The 17,677-nt window shown below is 49.9% G+C and overlaps 1 protein-coding gene across 1 annotated transcript; it reads right to left on the reverse strand.

Annotated features, from left to right (window-relative positions):
• Positions 1–251: 251 nt before the first annotated feature.
• On the reverse strand, positions 252–17,421 carry LOC131830133 (uncharacterized). The gene is made up of 6 exons (XM_059172511.1): positions 17,193–17,421; positions 16,275–17,093; positions 14,305–14,346; positions 8,210–8,274; positions 7,154–7,294; positions 252–464 (listed from the first exon to the last, which is right to left on the reverse strand). Exons 1-5 carry the CDS (start codon positions 17,419–17,421, stop codon positions 7,190–7,192), a joined length of 1,260 nt encoding a protein of 419 aa, XP_059028494.1. The 3' UTR covers positions 252–464; positions 7,154–7,189.
• Positions 17,422–17,677: the final 256 nt, after the last annotated feature.

Raw genomic sequence — 17,677 nt, forward strand, 5'->3', positions numbered from 1 at the left:
GAAGAAGGATTCCACAGAAGGCGATTCCGATGGAAGGAGCCACCCTGCGCCTGTAATTCACTTTCACCTCCATCTCTTGGGCTTCCTCTCTCCTCTGTCCCTAAGTGCCTCCGCCCAGCTCTTCTCCTTTCCCTGCTTTGACAACGCCAACCCCGGAGGCCCTCGTCTCTGGCAGGCACTCAGGCTCTGCATGGGAACTGCTGCATGAAATCCCTGGGAAGCCCTCCTCACCCCTTTCCTACCATCACCCTGAACCCTCACCGCGGACTCTGGGAAGCAGCCCCGGACAGCAGAGCAGGGAGGAGGGCTGGGAATCGGCAGGGCACGGCTCACCCGGCTGGAGGGGCCTCGGGAAGGGAGGCTGGGCCTGGGTGTCCCCACTTGGTTCTCTGATGCCGGGGAGTCTGTGCTCATGCCCACTTCTGCTCTTGCTCTCAGCTCTCAAGAAACTTTCCTTTGGTGGACTTGGCGCAAACGACAAGGGAAGCAGAAGAAGAGGAGGACTCGGGAACAGGGTGAGTCGGGCAGCAAAAGGGGCCGGTGAACATGGACACATCTTTTCTCTCGTTGCCCCGTCCCTGTTGTGGGTATCTCAGCAAACAGCACAAAACCCGGGGTGCTGCCCTAGCCTCTGACCACAAAGAGGAGAGGAGAGGAAGATCCCAGTCCCTGCGGCACTAGGAGGTCCTGAGAACATCCCACGGGGAACCTCTACCTGATCCCTGCAACTCCCTGTGGTGGTTGGGCGCTGTCGTCCAGGAGCTGCTGATCTTGGAGGGAGGGCCCTGGCTGCCTGGAGGGACTGGACCCCAGGCAGCCTAGGCACGGTGACCTTCTGGCAAAGGGCTCCACGCCCCCCATTGAGGCCCTCCCTCTGCACGACCCAAGCCTTGCACTCCCACCCTGCAAAAGCCAGCAGACGGCTTGCTCCCGGACGACACTAGTCACGAAGAGACAGTGGTGGGGTGGCCTCATCTCCCACTTCAGGCACGTGAGAAATGAGCAAACAAGACAGGCCCCCGGGCTCACAGGAGCAGGACAGCTCACCCCTCCCAGCGCTGCATCCCTGTGGGCGGGGAGTCGGGCCTGGTCTCCAGCTGAGTCATGTCCGCGGGCCACTCCTATACGATCTAACCAACACCTCCCGTCCCCCAAGCCTCCAAGATGCCTCGTGGGAGGTAGTGGGTCCCCTCATGGCACATTTTGCTTTGTGAGTTTCATACTCTAGAGACTCTCCTCGATCCCTCAGTCGGCAGGGGAGACCCACCAGGGAAAGGCCACCCTGCCTACTCCCACCTTGCCCAACACCTGCCCACAGCCTGTGGACTGTGCGAACTCACTTCCCATGGGGGTCGGGAGCACGTCGTCTCTGCCACGCCACCTGCAACACTCATGTGGGCAAAGGCTCCCCCCACAGAGAAGGGCACGTCCAGGGCTCTCAGAGAGGCTGGGGAAGGGACAGCCCAGCAGGAGGAGGACCCCGCCGTCATGGAGGAGGACGCTCAGGGAAGGGGCCTGAGGGACCCTGGCAGTGTAGCCTTCATTCAGCCCCAGGGGGCCCACAGGAAATCCCCCTTTCTTCAGGTCATGCATGGGTTCTGCAGGAAAACCTCCACCTCAACACCTCAGAAGACACGTCCCGCAAAACCCCACAGGCCTCTGGTAAGGCCCAGGCCACACGCCACTCACTATCTCACACCACTCTACCCGTTGTCTCCACAGCTGCGCCACAGGACAGTGTGCCCACCACCCCGAGACACCAGAGGCTCCCAGCGTGCTCCAACAAAGGGAGCCAGGACGGCCCTGGGGCCCCACTTGCGACTCCGATTTGGGCCCGGAGGAGGATTCGGCGTGAACGTACAGGGAAACACGCCTGCAGAAACGGCTCTCTTACGCCTAACCTCTGTAGGCCAAAGAGAAGACTTCTGGGCAGCCCACCAGAGGACGGCACTGGAGCCCCGAGGACGGCACTGGAGCCCCGAGGACGAGACGAGAGGACCCTCTGAGTCGGCCACCACACCCAGAGTTGGCTGCCCGGGCCCTGCCGATGACGGACACTTGGAGCACGAGGCAACCACCTGGGCCCACAACAGTCCGTTGTGTGGGGAGACTGGGCCCACCTGGGACTGGGCGGGACAGCAGCCTTCCCGTTGTCTCCCCTGTCTGCTGCAGGGGCTGCTCCTCCTCCCGCTGTCCCCTGGAGTCCCCGACAACCCTGCAGAGCATGACACATGCAGGACGAAGCGGCAATGCCAGGGCCCCTTGACCACCCTGGGATCGACTCGAGGGGCAGCAGCCCTACCCCTGCTGGATTCCCCGAGGGTGCTGCACCGGAACCGCCCCCGTCGCTTCGACGCACAGGACTGTGACCAATGCTGGACTCAACACTGGCAGCAGCCCCACAAAACGGGCCCTGCTCAGCCTGTGTGTTTGGCAGCAGCAAGAGGATTAGGGAGGAGAGGCTCTCCCCTGCACTCAGCGGCCTCTTCCTTTTACAACTCAGACAGCAGAGGCCTCCCCCAGCTGGGCCTCCGCCACCTGACCAGGAACGACCCACGCGGAGGGACAGCTCTACGCCCCTATTCAGCAGGAAGAAGCTACAGAAGATGAGACCGTCCTCCTTCAACAACCTTCACCACGCAAGGCTCCGCACTGGTCAGGGGCACACGAGGAGGGAGGGGAAGGCTAGCTGAGCGCCAAGCAGGAGCTGGCACGCCACACCGCCCCCCAACCTGTGATACGGGGGACATCCCTCAGGCGCTCTGACTGCCCTCAAGCTGAGGAAAGGGAAAAACAGATTCTCCACAGATGGAGACCAAACCCGGCAAGACCGGAGTCTCCCTTGGTTTGTAAAAGTCCTCGTGATTCTGTAGGAAGAGGCCTGCTTAACGAGAGCCTAGCGACCTGCCAGAGGCCCAGATCTCCGTTTCCTGAAGCCCTGACATCTCCCTCCCCTCCACGACACTGAGGGAGGCTGAGGCTGAAGGAAATGTCCGTAGGACAGAGTTTCTTTTCAAACGTGCAGTCCCTGGGATGGACCTGTGAGAGGAGGAAGGTAACATTCCTCCAGGAAGCTCCGCACCATCTTTCAATTCATGCCTTCCTAGCAGGAAAAACCACCTTCCCTTCACAAGAGCAAAGTCAACTGTAGCCTCGGTGTCCTCTGTCCTCCTGCCACATTCTTGCAAAACCTCCCTTTTGCTTGACCTCCTCCAATGCCATCCCAGAAAGTCAGCCTCCTGTCACGACCCCAGCAAGCAGCCCTTTCTACCCAAGGGTCGTATCCCTGTGCCTTAATAAAATGCACCTCCTGCCAGCAGAGCCGTCTCAAGACTTCTTTCTTGACCATCGGCCTTGAATGCTAACCTCTTTCCTACATCAGTCCTGTCTCCTGTAGGGCTCCTGTGGAAACAACCCTGCAACACGGGCCCATTTCTGTCAACTCTTCCGACTCCATCCACCTCACCCACTGCACATTCTGTGTCCTCCGAGGACTGGACCCTTCTGTGATTCTTGCACTCAAACCCTCACATGGCCCCTCTCTCGGTCCTCGACGTGGTTGACGTTGCCCTTCTGAAACTCCCCAGCCTCCCATCCTCACTTTCTTTGTCTCGCAGGTTTATCTGGTCCATAGGTTCTCATCACCAACATGCTACAACCGGTTTCTGCTCCTGAGTAGAGGACTCCATTCCTTTCCTTTGTCCTCAAGCTCAAATCTTAACTCTCTGATGTTTGTCTCACAACTTTCAAAATTCTTCTTTCCCCTAATGCCTCTCTACCAGTTTCTCTTCTTCCTTTTTCAAGCCGCCCTCCCTCCCTCCCTTCCTTCCCTACATGATCTTTTCGTTCTTTGTATTCCTTCCTCCCTCCCCCTCTTTCCTTTTCTCCTTCTGTTCTGTTAGTCCCCACACAGCACTTCAGTACTTTTTCACCCAGTGTTCCGGGACTGACTCTTTGTGTACAAGACCCAGGAGCTCACGGCAATTCGTTCCCTATTATAAAGGATGAAGGGAGACCCACACGGGGGCATCTCAAAGGTCTGCTTCTCTGCAAGTCAACGGGAAGCTTCAGGGTCATGAACCCTGGCCTTCCACACTAGAGCTGGACACGGGCTACGCTAAGCATTCCCCACAATCCCCTGTCATCCAAGACCCTGAGAATACAGGCTGTCCCACCAGAGACCTGAAGAGTTTCATTTCTCGGCTGAAATGGGCCTCGAGTCAAGCCGCCGCCCGAGTGTCTGGAAAAGTCACTGGCTTCAGCACGACTCACGGGTATATAGTCTTTGAAACGGAAACTTTGAAAATTTAATCAGCAGTTGACGTGGTATGAGGCTACCATGTAGAAAGGTCTATCTGAATTCTGGAAAGGAACAAGGCACGCGACTACAAGTGGCTTGCAGGGGTAGACGCAGCGACCATTCCTGAAGGGAGGGGTGGAACGCGTTAAGGGAGGAACGTGAGGGAGAGATCCTGCCACAGCCCCTCGTGCTCTGGCCATTAGCACAGGGTTCACACTGCACAGGAACCCGGGCAATGCTGGAGCACAGCACGGAGAGGTCTCACGTGCCTCACCTCACTCCGGGTGTGCTGTGTCCTGGGAAGACAAGCCTTGTATTTGCTGACAATGTGGAAGAGCCTTCAGCCATGGGTCCCTGGTACCAGGGACATCAGAGCTCGTTCATCCTGGATCGCAGCACACCCATCTACCCAGTGTGGGAGAGCCTTTAGTCGGGGCTCTAATCTCGGGAGACACGAGAGAACTCACCCTTTCGAGGAATGGAGACATGATACACATGGGGGGAACAACTCCAGGGCAGTGCTCACCTCTGTACACAGTAAGACCACTGGAGACGCACCTCAGCGATGGAAAGAAGGTGGGGGACCCTTGTTTCAGAGAGCTCTGCTCTTCTTCATGACCAGGACCTCACACGGGGTAGAAGCCATGTGCTGGGATTGCTGCACAAGAGCTCACAGCAACATACATCTCTTCGAAGCCATGGGCACATTCCCACAGACAGAAACCAATTGAATTTCATCTTCAGGGAAAAGCATTTACGCCAGCCACACCCTTAGCCAGCACCCGAGGATCCACACCGGCGGCAACCCCAACAAATGCGGTCAACGTGGAAGAGCCGTTCGATACAGCTCTCACATTTGGAGACACCAGACAACTCAGAGCAGAGAAACCTGTGTCTGTCATCACTGGGGCCCCGCCTGTACCCAGAGCGCCCACCTTGCTCACCGCCACAGAAATCACACAGTACAAACCCTTGTCTCCCGTCACTGAGGCAGAGCCTTTAGCCAGAAGTGGGCCCTTTCCCAACACCAGAGAACTCACACAGGGAGAGCCACTAGCCCGGTCATGAACCCTGGCCTTCCACACTAGAGCTCGACACGGGCTACGCTAAGCATTCCCCACAATCCCCTGTCATCCAAGACCCTGAGAATACAGGCTGTTCCACCAGAGACCTGAAGAGTTTCATTTCTCGGCTGAAATGGGCCTCGAGTCAAGCCGCCGCCTGAGTGTCTGGAAAAGTCAACTGGCTTCAGCATGACTCACGGGTATATAGTCTTTGAAACGGAAACTTCGAAAGTTTAATCAGCAGTTGACGTGGGGGTGAGGCTACCATGTAGAAAGATCTATCTAAATTCTGGAAAGGAACAAGGCACGCGACTACAAGTGGCTTGCAGGGGTAGATGCAGCGACCATTCCTGAAGGGAGGGGCTGGAACGCGTTCCTTGAGTCAGGAAGGGAGAAACGTGAGGGAGAGATCCTGCCACAGCCCCTCGTGCTCTGGCCATTAGCACAGGGTTCACACTGCACAGGAACCCGGGCAATGCTGGAGCACAGCACGGAGAGGTCTCACGTGCCTCACCTCACTCCGGGTGTGCTGTGTCCTGGGAAGACAAGCCTTGTATTTGCTGATAATGTGGAAGAGCCTTCAGCCATGTGTCCCTGGTGCCAGGGACATCAGAGCTCGTTCATCCTGGATCGCAGCACACCCATCTCCCCAATGTGGGAGAGCCCTTAGTCAGGGCACTAACCTCAGGAGAACGGGAGAACTCACCCTTCTGAGGAACGGAGACATGACACACATGGGGGGAACCACCCCAGGGCAGTGCTCACCTCTGTACATAGTAAGACCACCGGAGACGCACCTCGGGGATGGAACAAAGGTGGGAGACCCTTCCTTCAGAGAGCTCTGCTCTTCTTCATGTCCAGGACCTCACACGGGGTAGAAGCCATGTGCTGGGATTGCTGCACAAGAGCTCACAGCAACATACATCCCTTCGAGGCCATGGGCACGTTCCCACAGACAGAAACCGGTTGAATGCCCTCTTCAGGGAAAAGCATTTAGGCCAGCCACACCCTTAGCCAGCACCCGAGGATCCACACCGGCGGCAACCCCAACAAATGCGGTCAACGTGGAAGAGCCGTTCGATACAGTTCTCACATTTGGGGACACCAGACAACTCAGAGCAGCGAAATCTGTGTCTGTCATTACTGGGGCCCCACCTGTACCCAGAGCGCCCACCTTGCTTGTTTGGCTTTGGTTCAGGTTATGATGTCAGGGTTATGGGACTGAGCCCGGAGTCAGGCTATGGAAGGCATGGGGAGCCTGCTGATGGGTCCATCTCATCCTCTGCAACTCCCACACCACCACCAAAAAGAAACAGGAGAGAGAGAGAGAGAACGTGTGCCGAAGTCCACTCAGACATCCATTTGTAAAGATGCCCGGGATTCGTGGCTCTAGATGAATGGCCCAATAAAGCAAGTGTGGGCAGAACGTCGATGGTCGAGAGAATGTTTATTTATTAAGTTTTATTTTATATAAAAGAATTTATTTTTTATTAAGTCAGTCGTGTGTCTTACTAAGTCAGGCTGCTATAACTCGGGACTCTGCTACCAGGGGCAACATGAAGTTCAGAGGTTTGGGGCAGGGACTTGCAGAGCCTTCTCCATATGTGCCCAGAAGTAAATTTCCCCCACAGCCAACTCTAGACATTCTGGTTAAGGGTACATCTCCAAGTTAACCAACAAGAAGAGGCTATCATTTCCTCCGGAAGAGAGATGAAGCCGGCAAGAAAGACACCCAGGTCAAGGCCTGAACCTCAACCCAGGGGGGAGATTCAGAACCAAGACAACTTACCACTGCGATGCACGTGCACCAGGGAGATGGCAGCGGTCACACTCCTGGACGTGCTGCACTTCCATCTGCACTGAAGAGACAGAGGCCAGACGCTTTGGATGCTGCCCAGGAGGCCATGTCCCCTGAGCCTCGAAGCACCACCTGTAAAAACAAGGAGACCATTCAGTCGAGGTCTCAGGACCCACACATGGGGAGACACAGAGTCACCCATAATGGAAAGCAGGCCCCTCCCTCCCAGCAGGGAGTGCAGGCTCAAAAAGGCCAAAATCACAGGGCCCTGCCATCTGTCAAAGTCTTAGCATGGCTGCTGGAAGACCTTCCCCTAATACATGCTTAGAGATTTGGCTGCCAGAACTCAACACAGGAAAAGAAAAAAACCAAAAACCAAAACAAAACAAAACAAAAAACCCAACAACAACAACTACCTTCCCCTTCCCCAACACCCTTCCACTATAGGGTCGTGGCTAAGGCAGGCTTCACACTGTGCGCATTTTGCCCTGATAAACGTCAACCCTCCAATAAAGCACAGAGCTTAGAGCTAGGCTTGGGCACCCCGGCGACCTGGCTGGCTGCCGTGGCTGCCTGCCTCCCTCCCTCCCTGGCTCCAGTCCTTTCCTATGAGCATCTGCCTGGGCCCTGGTACTCTGGCTCTGCCCCAGGTACCCCGGGCTCTGGGTGCAGGCCGTCAGAAGGCAGTTGAAGTGTCGCAGACTCCAGCTGGCCAGCCCTGTGCTCCCCTCAACCCAACCACCGTGGTAACCAACGTGGGCCCAGGTGCCAGATCGAACTGCAGCCCCCACCCTCCTGCTCAAACACAGGTTCGCCTCAGAAGCAAGGCACATCGGCCCCAAATAACCTGCCCCTTAGCCCCCACCCCACCGCCCTGAATATCCCCTCGGAACGGAAGCCCCAGAAGCCAACACAACCACCATTCCAGGCAGCGCATTTCACTCATCCTCACGTCTTGCACAGGTTGTCTGAAGGGTCCAGAAAAACCCGCCTACGTGCTGCTGTGATGTGAGAAACCCTTCACCTCCCCAGAGTTTGAAAGGTCACCTGACCCATTTTGGAGGGCTGTCCCAGTGACCACACCCACTCCTCCTGCCAGCCTGGGACTCTGCCTGCAGAAAAAAAACAAGAAAGAACAAGAGTTGGTGATAATGTGAAGAAAAAGGAACCTTGTGTACTGATGGTGGGGATGAAAACTGGTGCAGCCATTATGGAAAACAATGGGAGGTTCCTCAAAAAATTAAAAATAGAACTGTCATATGTCATATGTTCATATGTCATATGTTCCAGTAATTCCATTACTGGGTATTTGCTCAAAGAAAAGGAAAACATTTGAAAAGATACGTTTACAGTGCAGCACTATTTACAGTAAGCAAGATATGGAAGAGCCCGTCAATAGATGAATGGATAAAAAAGACGTGACGTATATATAGATATAGATAGATAGATAATAGATAGACAGATCTCTAATAGAATAGTACTTGGCCTGAGAAAAGAATGAAATCTTAACATTTGCAACAACATGGATAAATCTAGAGGGTATAAAACTAAATTAAATAAGTCAAAGAAAGACAAATATCCTATGATTTCAATCATATGTGAAATTTAAGAAACAAAACAAAGCATAAAAGAGACAAAAAAAAAGAGACTCACGAATATACAGAACAAACTGGTGATTACTAGAGAGAAGGTGGGTGGAAAGAGGGCATGAGACAACGAGGGTGTATCACTGAAAAGGAAAAACAAAACTCGATCTGAAGTCATTATTATTGTCTATGTAGAAAATCTCAAGTAACTTATAAAAAGAAAAAAAAACTATTGGAAGTAATGAGGAAATACCAAAACATCATAGGATACAAGGTCAATATAAAAAAGTCAACTATTTTCCTATATCTGAATAAAGAATTGAATTCCATATTTTCAAATGAAAAAAATACCATTTACAATACACCCCTAGAAAGGGGTACTCAAGTATAAAATCTAACACAATACATATATACAGGAAGACAAACCTGATGGAAGAAATCAAAGATCTAAATAAATGGAGAGAGAGTTCATATTCATCGGTAGCAAGACTCAATATGGCTAAGACGTCAATTCTTTCCAACTTAATCTATAAATTCAATGAAATCCAAATAAAACCTCCCAGTTATCTTGCAGATATTGACAAGAAGATTCTGAAGTTTACACAGAAACGCAAAAGATCTAGAAGAGCCAACACACTGGACACCTGGGTGGCTCAGGTGGTTGAGCATTTGCCTTCAGCTCAGGTCACGATCCCAGAGTCCTGGGATGAAATCCCGAGTCAGGCTCCTTGCTCAGAGGGGAGCCTGCTTCTCCCTCTGCTCTCTCTGCCTCTGACATCCCCTGTTTGTGCTCTCTCTCTGACAAATAAATAACATCTTTAAAAAAAGTTTAAAAAAAACAGAACAGCCCACACAATGTGGAAGAAAAATGAGAATTCACCTCACCTGGTCTTGAGACTTACTATAAAGCTACTAGTAACCAAGACAGTGTGTTAGTGCTGAGAGAGACACACAGATCAACAGAACAGATTACAAGGACCAGGAATAGATCTACCAAAATAAAGTCAAACATTTTTTGACAAAGACACAAAGGGAATAAAAGGAGAAAAGATAGTCTTTCAACAAATGGTGCTCAAACAACTGAACACTCATGCAAAAGAAATGAAACTAGACACAGACCTTACACAAGTATTAACTAAAAATGAATCAGAGATCTAAATGTAAAAATGCAAGAATAAAGAATACAGGAGAAAAATCTCTCGGACACTGGATTTGATGATGAGTTTTTAGATAAAACAGAAAAAGCGTATTCCACGGGGAAAAACATGCGTTGGATATATTAAAAATAAAGTCTTCTGCTCTGTGAAAGACATTTTTAAGAAAATGAAAGGATAAGGCCCAGACAGGGAGAAAATATTTGGAACACAGATATCTAATCAAGGCTTTGTGTCCAACATCACAAAAGAGCTCTTAAAGCTTCAATAGTAAGAAAACAAATGACCAAATGAAAAATATGCAAAAGATTTGAACAAACACTCCACCAAAGATATAAGGTGATGCTCCACATCACCTCAGTGGGGATATGCAGACAACATGACAGTTATTGGAATGGTTACATCAAAAATAATGACAGTACTAATTTCAGGTCCAGAATCAGAACAAGATTCTGATTCATAGTTGGTAGGAACAAAAACTGATACAGCCACTCTGTAAAAATAGTTTGGCAATTTCTTGAAAAGCTAAACATACATACATACATACATACATACATACATAACCAACACAGCAATTTCACACCCTATGTTTTTGAAAACTTATGTTTTAAAACCTACATGCGAATATTTCTAGCACCTTAATTCAAATGGTCCCAAACTGGGAAAATCAAGCATCCATGGGTTAACAACTCTGAAATCACGTATGTAATTCTGAAATCATGTGTATGTATTCTAAAATTGAACTATCAAATAAATGAAATTCAGATATTAGCTAGATTCTCACTGTTAATGCAGGAGATTACAGACAAGCAAGGAGAGGTTAGAATGTTCCATTTGGTAATGATTACAACAGGAGACAACAGTGGGAATACTTAGCTTATTATAGATACAGATGGTTACATACTAAACTATTTATAGACACATGTATATACACGAGAGAGTATATACATATTCCCTTCTTGAGTTAGCTGAGAGGGTCTTTGAGCAATGACTTCCCAGTCACAACAGACACACCTAGTCCCCCAATCTTGGTTTCTCATACTATGCTCCAATGAAAAGAACCAGAACTACTGAGGCGGGGGAAATGGCTAATCCTAGGGCAGGAAAGACAGAAGATGAACCTGGAAAACCTACTGCCACAGAGTAAGGAAGAAATATTCAAACAATAACAGGGTATGTCAATAGACAAGGGAACCAACAGAAGGTGCCTTTTAAAAAATTTATTGACTTGTTTTTGAGAAAGTAGGAAAAGGAGAGAAAGCATAAGCAGCAGGGAGGAGCACAGGGAGAGAGAGAGAATTTCTATTTACTTACTTACTTACTTACTCATTTATTTATTTGACAGACAGAGATCACAAGTAGGCAGAGAGGCAGGCAGAGAGAGGGGGGGAAGCAGGTTCCCTGCTGAGCAGAGAGGCAGATGTGGGGCTCCATCCAAGGACCCCGGGATCACGACCTGAGCCTGAGCCTGAGCCAAAGGCAGAGGTTTTAACCCACTGAGCCACCCAGGCACCCCAAGAGAGAAAATTTCAAGCAGGCCCCACACTCAGCAAAGAGCCCAACGTGGGGCTGGATCCCAGGACCCTGAGATCATGACCTGAGCCGAAATCAAGAGTCGGACACTCAACCAACTCAGCCGGCCAGGTGCCCCTAGAAGATGCTTTTACTAACCAACCTGGAACAACTTGAGCAACAAAAGGAACAAGGTATCATTGTACTATAACCAAAATATAAAATAACTAGCCATGAATTCATGCTGATAGTAAATAGGAGAGAACAGAAAAATCTCCTATGCAGAATTCCTGATAATTTATGTACATAATCATGTAGCTACTCCAACAGGAAGGAGGTATAGTGTAAGTGGTATAGGGTAATTGCCCACTTTCTTCCAAGGAGTCCAGTATGAGGACAGAGAAAACAAAGTAATAAGTCATGTCCAGAGCACTAACCCTTGATATGATAAGACCAAATCACATTTTATCTCTGTGGTCTTCCTCCAAGAAACCCATAACCTCAGTCTAATCATGAAAACAACAGCAGACAATTCCCAATTGAGGGACATTCTACAAAACACCTAACTGTACTCCTCAAAACTGCCCAGATTATCAAAAACAAGGGAAGTCTGAGAAATTGTCACAGTTAAGGGGAGCCTAAAGAAACGACTAAGTGAAATGTGGCATTCTGAAACAGAATACCTGCATGGGGAGAAAACACCAGGGTCAACTATCGAAAGACAAATCACATCCCGTAAAATAAGAGTTTGCAACCCATTAAATGGACAAGCACTAGTATCCCTAATCTATAAAAAGCTAGACACTGAAGAAGAAGAAAAACAAAAAAAGCCACAAACCTAAGAGGAAAATGGGCAAAAGATATGAACAGAGGGTTCACAGAAACGTAAATACCTCTTTCAGATACATGAAAAAATACTTAACCTCACTCATAGTTAAGAAACTTGCAGATATAAACTTCATAAAATACCATGTTTATCTTTCCACTGCCAAAATTCCAGAAGTTGAACCACGTGTTTTATGGGAGAAGCTGTGGACAAACAAGCACTCAGGCGGTGTCGATGGGAGTGATACAAAATGATACCATAATCCCGAATGATCGAGTTATCAATTCTATGCACCCGTTGACCTGGTAGCGCACTTCTGGGAATTTATTGGATAGAAAAAACCTATACGTACAAGGTCATTCATTAGAACATGGTTTGTAATAGCAAAAGGTTTGAAATAATGCATAACTAACAATAACCAGTTAACGAACTATGGAACGTCCATGCTTGAATTACTGTGCAGTTATAACAAAGAAACAATCCATGTTCTGTTTAGATACAGATGTCTGGGACAGGCTTTTAAGAAGTGACAAAAAAGCAAAGGAAGAACAGAAAATCACGTATAGACTCGTTACTCAAAGTGTGGCTCTCTGAGCAGCAGAGTCAGCTTCACCTGGGAGCTTTTTAGAAATGCAAAACCCAGGGCCCCCACCAGATCCACTAAATCAACACCTGCATTTTAACAGGATGCCAGTGGTGTACAGCTGCATCTAAGTTCGGAAAGCCCTAAAGATGATGGATTCCCTTCCAAATAAAAGTAGGGGGCATACAAGATTATCTTTTAACTGAAAAAAGCAGCACTGCTAGGACAAACAAGACAGACAGACATATCTACAGCAGGAGGACCATAACTCCAGTTTGTCTGGGACTGTCCCGATATAGCCAGATGTCCCATCCTAACTTTATGGAACCTCTTTCATTCTCAGTGGAAGTGTCTCAGTTGAGATGAAAAATGTCACCCTTCCTAGAGGGAACATCACTTAACATTTAACCATGTTATTACTAATTCAAAAGTATTTTATTAAAAACAGAGAGAGAGAGAGAGAAGACCAGTCAGAAAAAACACAGACTGAAAAAAAGCAGTGAGCCAAGGATGGTTGGGCAACAAACCCAAGGAGAGGCAACGTCTGGGGCAAAAGGGAAAGACAACTTTGTGAGGAACAGTAAGGGGATGTATCAGAGTTAAGAAAGGAAAGCTAGCAGGCAGGTGTCAGAGACAACAGAGACTGAGGGTTATGCTGCAGGATGGTCAAGTAACACAAAGCCAAAAACTGGATTTGACTACAATTTGGTAGCCTTTTCCAGAGCTGACTCAGGTGAATGTCGAAGAAGCAAGAATGCATTCATGAAGTTGAAATATGAATGAGAAATGCAGAAACCAAAGCCAGAACAGTTGGCTATTCAAGCTAGAGATGTGAACAAGCTGACACAAACCCTTAGGGAGAGTCATCTGGAGGACGCGTGGTCCCTCCATTCCACCAGATCTTCAAAGTCCTATTCCTGCATCAAGCAGTACCATGAGAGAGCTGTCTACTCAGACCTCATTGCTTGGTCCCCTGAAAAGCATCCATACACTTCTAGTACAATGCTGTGTCTACCAGATATGATTATAGGCAATTTCAGTGTTATTAGAAAAATCAAAGGAAGTTTTACAACTTGCACAACTCTGTGAAATTAAGAGTCCTGCTTCTCATTCTACCAACTGTTCTTTGAATTTGCTTGATATACTTCCCTTCAAGTAATTCTTGCCTATTTCTATTTTTTTGTTTTGTTTTGTTTTTTTTTTTAAGATTTCATTTATTCATTTGACAGTCAGAGATCACAAGTAGGCAGAGAGGCAGGCAGAGAGAGAGGAAGGGAAGCAGGCTCCCTGCTGAGCAGAGAGCCCAATGTGGGGCACGATCCCAAGACCCTGGGATCATGACCTGAGCCAAAGGCACGGGCTTTAACTCACTGAGCCACCCAGGAGCCCCTCTACATTTTTTGGTTTAAAAATATGAATCCTTTCAAATTTTAGAAAACTCATTTTCAAACAAAGTGGAAATAAACAAACAAAAAGCTCACCTGGGATGTGTTCATTTTCTGCTCTTAGTGGAGGAGAGAGAGCTGAGGAAGAAGGAAGGAAGAAGGAAGTTAGAAGAGACTTGGCCTGCCTTGCAGTTCTTGAATTTACCTGCCCACACAGCTCCACATACAAGATACTTCCCTCTCCATGTGTGGCTCCGATAGATGTTGAGCTTAGACATGATACTTTTCACTGAGTGAATGTAAACATTTGTTTCTTATTGATTTATTACCAATTTAGGTTCTGTGACACAGAAAAATTAAAAACATGAGAAGATGAGTTGAACATATAACAGTAACCTAAAGGAGGAAACAGTTTTTCAGAACTGATGTGGGAAAAATTAAAAATTAAAAATCTCAAGCCACACTGTTCATCTGTTTTCCTGTGAACACTATTAATCCCCTGAGGTCAGAAAATCCAAGAAACCTCTGGAAAAAGGAGATCGGGGTATTTAAGGCAAGATAAAAAATATATGTTTAATGTTTGTTTCTTACAACTTTCAAAAGGTCTTTTAATGAGAAACTATCTTTGACGTAATTAACAGTGACAAAATGAGCCATGGCCTGGGAATTCGCAGACCTCACTTTTAACCATGGTTCTGCCACCAACAAACTGCATGATCTTGGTCAGTCACCTTCTCAGGCTCAAGTTTTTTTTTTTTTTTTTTTTCCCCATTTCTCAAATAAGGCCAAAACAGATAACCTCGTGCCTGCACTACCATCCTGTACGTCTATAAGGCCAGGAGAGCAGGAACCTCTGCATCTTTCTAGACGCCATCAACAATGGCAAATGGGGAATGGAAAATGAGGGGAGGAGCGGGTGTTCAGGGAGGGGTGATGACAGAATTTCCTTCGCTATGGCTGCTGCCCTGTTTGCCCTCAGACTCTCCAAAGAAGTGACATTTCCTGTGTAGCCAGCGTGCCCACCCTCTCAGCTCCAGCTCATCTCGCTCTTCTTAAATTTGTCCCAGACCTGCCACTGTCACACAGCCTTCGATGGCTTCAGGATACTGTCATGCTTTTACATAACAAATAACAAATGAATACATAATAAATAATAACTGGGGGCCTGGGGAATGTTAGAGCGGGGAAAGGGCCTTGGTGGCTAGCTAGTACAGCCTCTCCCCTCCTCCATTGCACAAATGAGTTAACCGAGCAATGAAAGCCCTAGAGAATTGTCAAAGCTCCAGCCTCACGTTATTACATACACAACAAATACAAGAGCAGCTAACAAAATGTGAGTGCTCAGGGGACGCCTGGGTGGCTCAGTTGGTTAAGCCGCTGCCTTTGGCTCAGGTCATGATCCCAGGGTCCTGGGATGGAGTCCCGCATTGGGCTCCTTGCGCGGTATGGAGCCTGCTTCTCTCTCTGCCTCTGCCTGCCACTCTGCCTGCTTATGTTTTCTCTCTCTCTGACAAATAAATAAATAAATAAAATCTTAAAAAAAAAAATAATGTGAGTGCTCAGAATAATCACGTCGACTATTCGGCCAGAGCAACTCACTCACATCAGACACCCTGCCTGGTTCTCCTACAACCGCGCCCCTCCTAGGAAGCCCGGCGCACTTAAGACGCGCAAACACACACACGTCATAACGCCAAGAGTGCACGCAGGTCGCACAAGCACACTCACCCCTACCCGCAGCCCCACCCCCTCCCCGTGGGTCCGGCGCACACGTCACGCATGCAAACTCCCCACCCGCCGCCGCAGGACGGCGCGGCCAGCTTAGCGCTGCAACCGGACACCTGCGGGCCTTGGGAACCCCAGAGCCAAGGTTCCCACTCCGGACCCTGGTCCCTCATGCAGAGACGCCGCCGCTCGCCGGCCCTTCAACTCTGCAGGCAACGCAGAATCCAGGAGTCGGTCTGGTGCCCGCGGGGCTCCGACCCACAACCGGGCACCCCCGCCCCCGCCGGACCCCCGGGCCGCACAGGGCCCCTTAGGCACTCGCCCCCATCCCCGGGACTCACCCCTAACTCCCTCACCTCGTGAACCCGGAAGCCAAAGAAGGTTTTGCAGGAGGGGCTGGAGGCCGGGGAAGAAAAAGCCAGGAGGAGAAGGCGGAGATGCACATGCGCAGAGGGAGGAAACAGCGCAGCGGCGAGGAGCTGGAGGCCGGTAACGGTCCAGCGGGGAGGAGAAGGCGGGGATGCACATGCGCAGAGGGAGGAAACAGCGCGGCAAAGGAGAGGAGCGGAAGGCCGGGAAATGACTAGCGGGGAGGAGAAGGCGTGGACTCACATCGGTAGAGGGAGGGAGCGGCGCGGCAGCGGCGAGTAGCTGGAGGCGGATGAAGGACCAGCCGGGAGGAGAAGGCGGGGAAGCACCTCTGTTGAGGGAGGGAGCAGCACGGCACGGGGCAGCCAGGAGCTGGAGGCCGGGAACGGACGAGCGGGGAGGAGAAGGCGGGGACGCACTTGCGCAGAGAGAGGGAGCGGCGCGGGGCGGCGAGGAGCTGGAGGCCGGAACGGACGAGCTTGGAGAAGGCGGGGACGCACTTGCGCAGAGGGAGGGAGCGGCGCGGTGGCGGGGAGGAGCTGGAGGCGGGTGAAGGACCAGCCGGGAGGAGAAGGCGGGGACGCACCACTGTTGACGGATGGAGCAGCGCGGCGCCGGCGTGGGGGCGGCGAGGAGCTGGTGGCCCGGAACGGAGGAGCGGGGAGGAGAAGGCGGGGACGCACTTGCGCAGACGGAGGGAGCGGCGCTGAGGTGGCGGCGGGGAGCTAGAACTCTGCTCCTGGCAGCTAGTGCTAGGATAGTGCGTCTACCCTTAAGAGGGCTATCTAACCCTAAGTCTTAAAAAGTTACTCATCGTACTGAGCTAGCAGGGGTTTAGTGAACATTAGAGGCGTTGACCATGTATATCTGGCGCATAAATGATTCAGTACCTCTCTCAAGATTCTCTTCCCCGGTGTACCCCATGAGCTTTTCTTGAGAAACCAGCTGGAGAGTTTCTGCCCAGTCGGCTGAGCTGAGAGATTGCTGTCTGAGGTACTCACTCCTGCTGCCTGGAGCCAGGCCTTTGTCCTGGTCCTTCGACCAAATTTTAGACGCAAGCCCAGAGAAGGGAAGCTGTGTTTGGATTTCATCTCTGTACCCGCTATTTGTGACCAGCATGGTTATTCTCCAATGAGAAAAGCAGCAAGCTAGCAATTCGGTATTAATACTAAAAACCGTTCATGTGTAAAAAACTGTCCATATACCAAACTTGAAGAAAGCACGCTCTCATCTCCTGCAACCTCCCACTTCACGCAACTTCCCCCAATGTTAACATTTTAACAGAGCCATGGTACTGTTATCAAAACTGGAAGCAACTCGGGCGCAATTGTATTAACGAAATTACAGAGTTTGTTCAGATTCCGTCAGGTTTTCC

The sequence above is a fragment of the Mustela lutreola genome, chromosome 4 (assembly GCF_030435805.1).
Source record: "Mustela lutreola isolate mMusLut2 chromosome 4, mMusLut2.pri, whole genome shotgun sequence".
NCBI classification, from domain to species: Eukaryota; Metazoa; Chordata; class Mammalia; order Carnivora; family Mustelidae; genus Mustela; species Mustela lutreola.

Coding starts and splice junctions, on each gene's coding strand:
- LOC131830133 (XM_059172511.1), bottom strand. CDS start 17,421: ATGCTGGTCACAAATAGCGGGTACAGAGATGAAATCCAAACACAGCTT. Junction 17,094..17,192: donor GGAAGAGAATCTTGAGAGAG/GTACTGAATCAT, acceptor TTTAAGACTTAG/GGTTAGATAGCCCTCTTAAG. Junction 14,347..16,274: donor ACGAGGTGAGGGAGTTAGGG/GTGAGTCCCGGG, acceptor CTTCTTCCTCAG/CTCTCTCTCCTCCACTAAGA.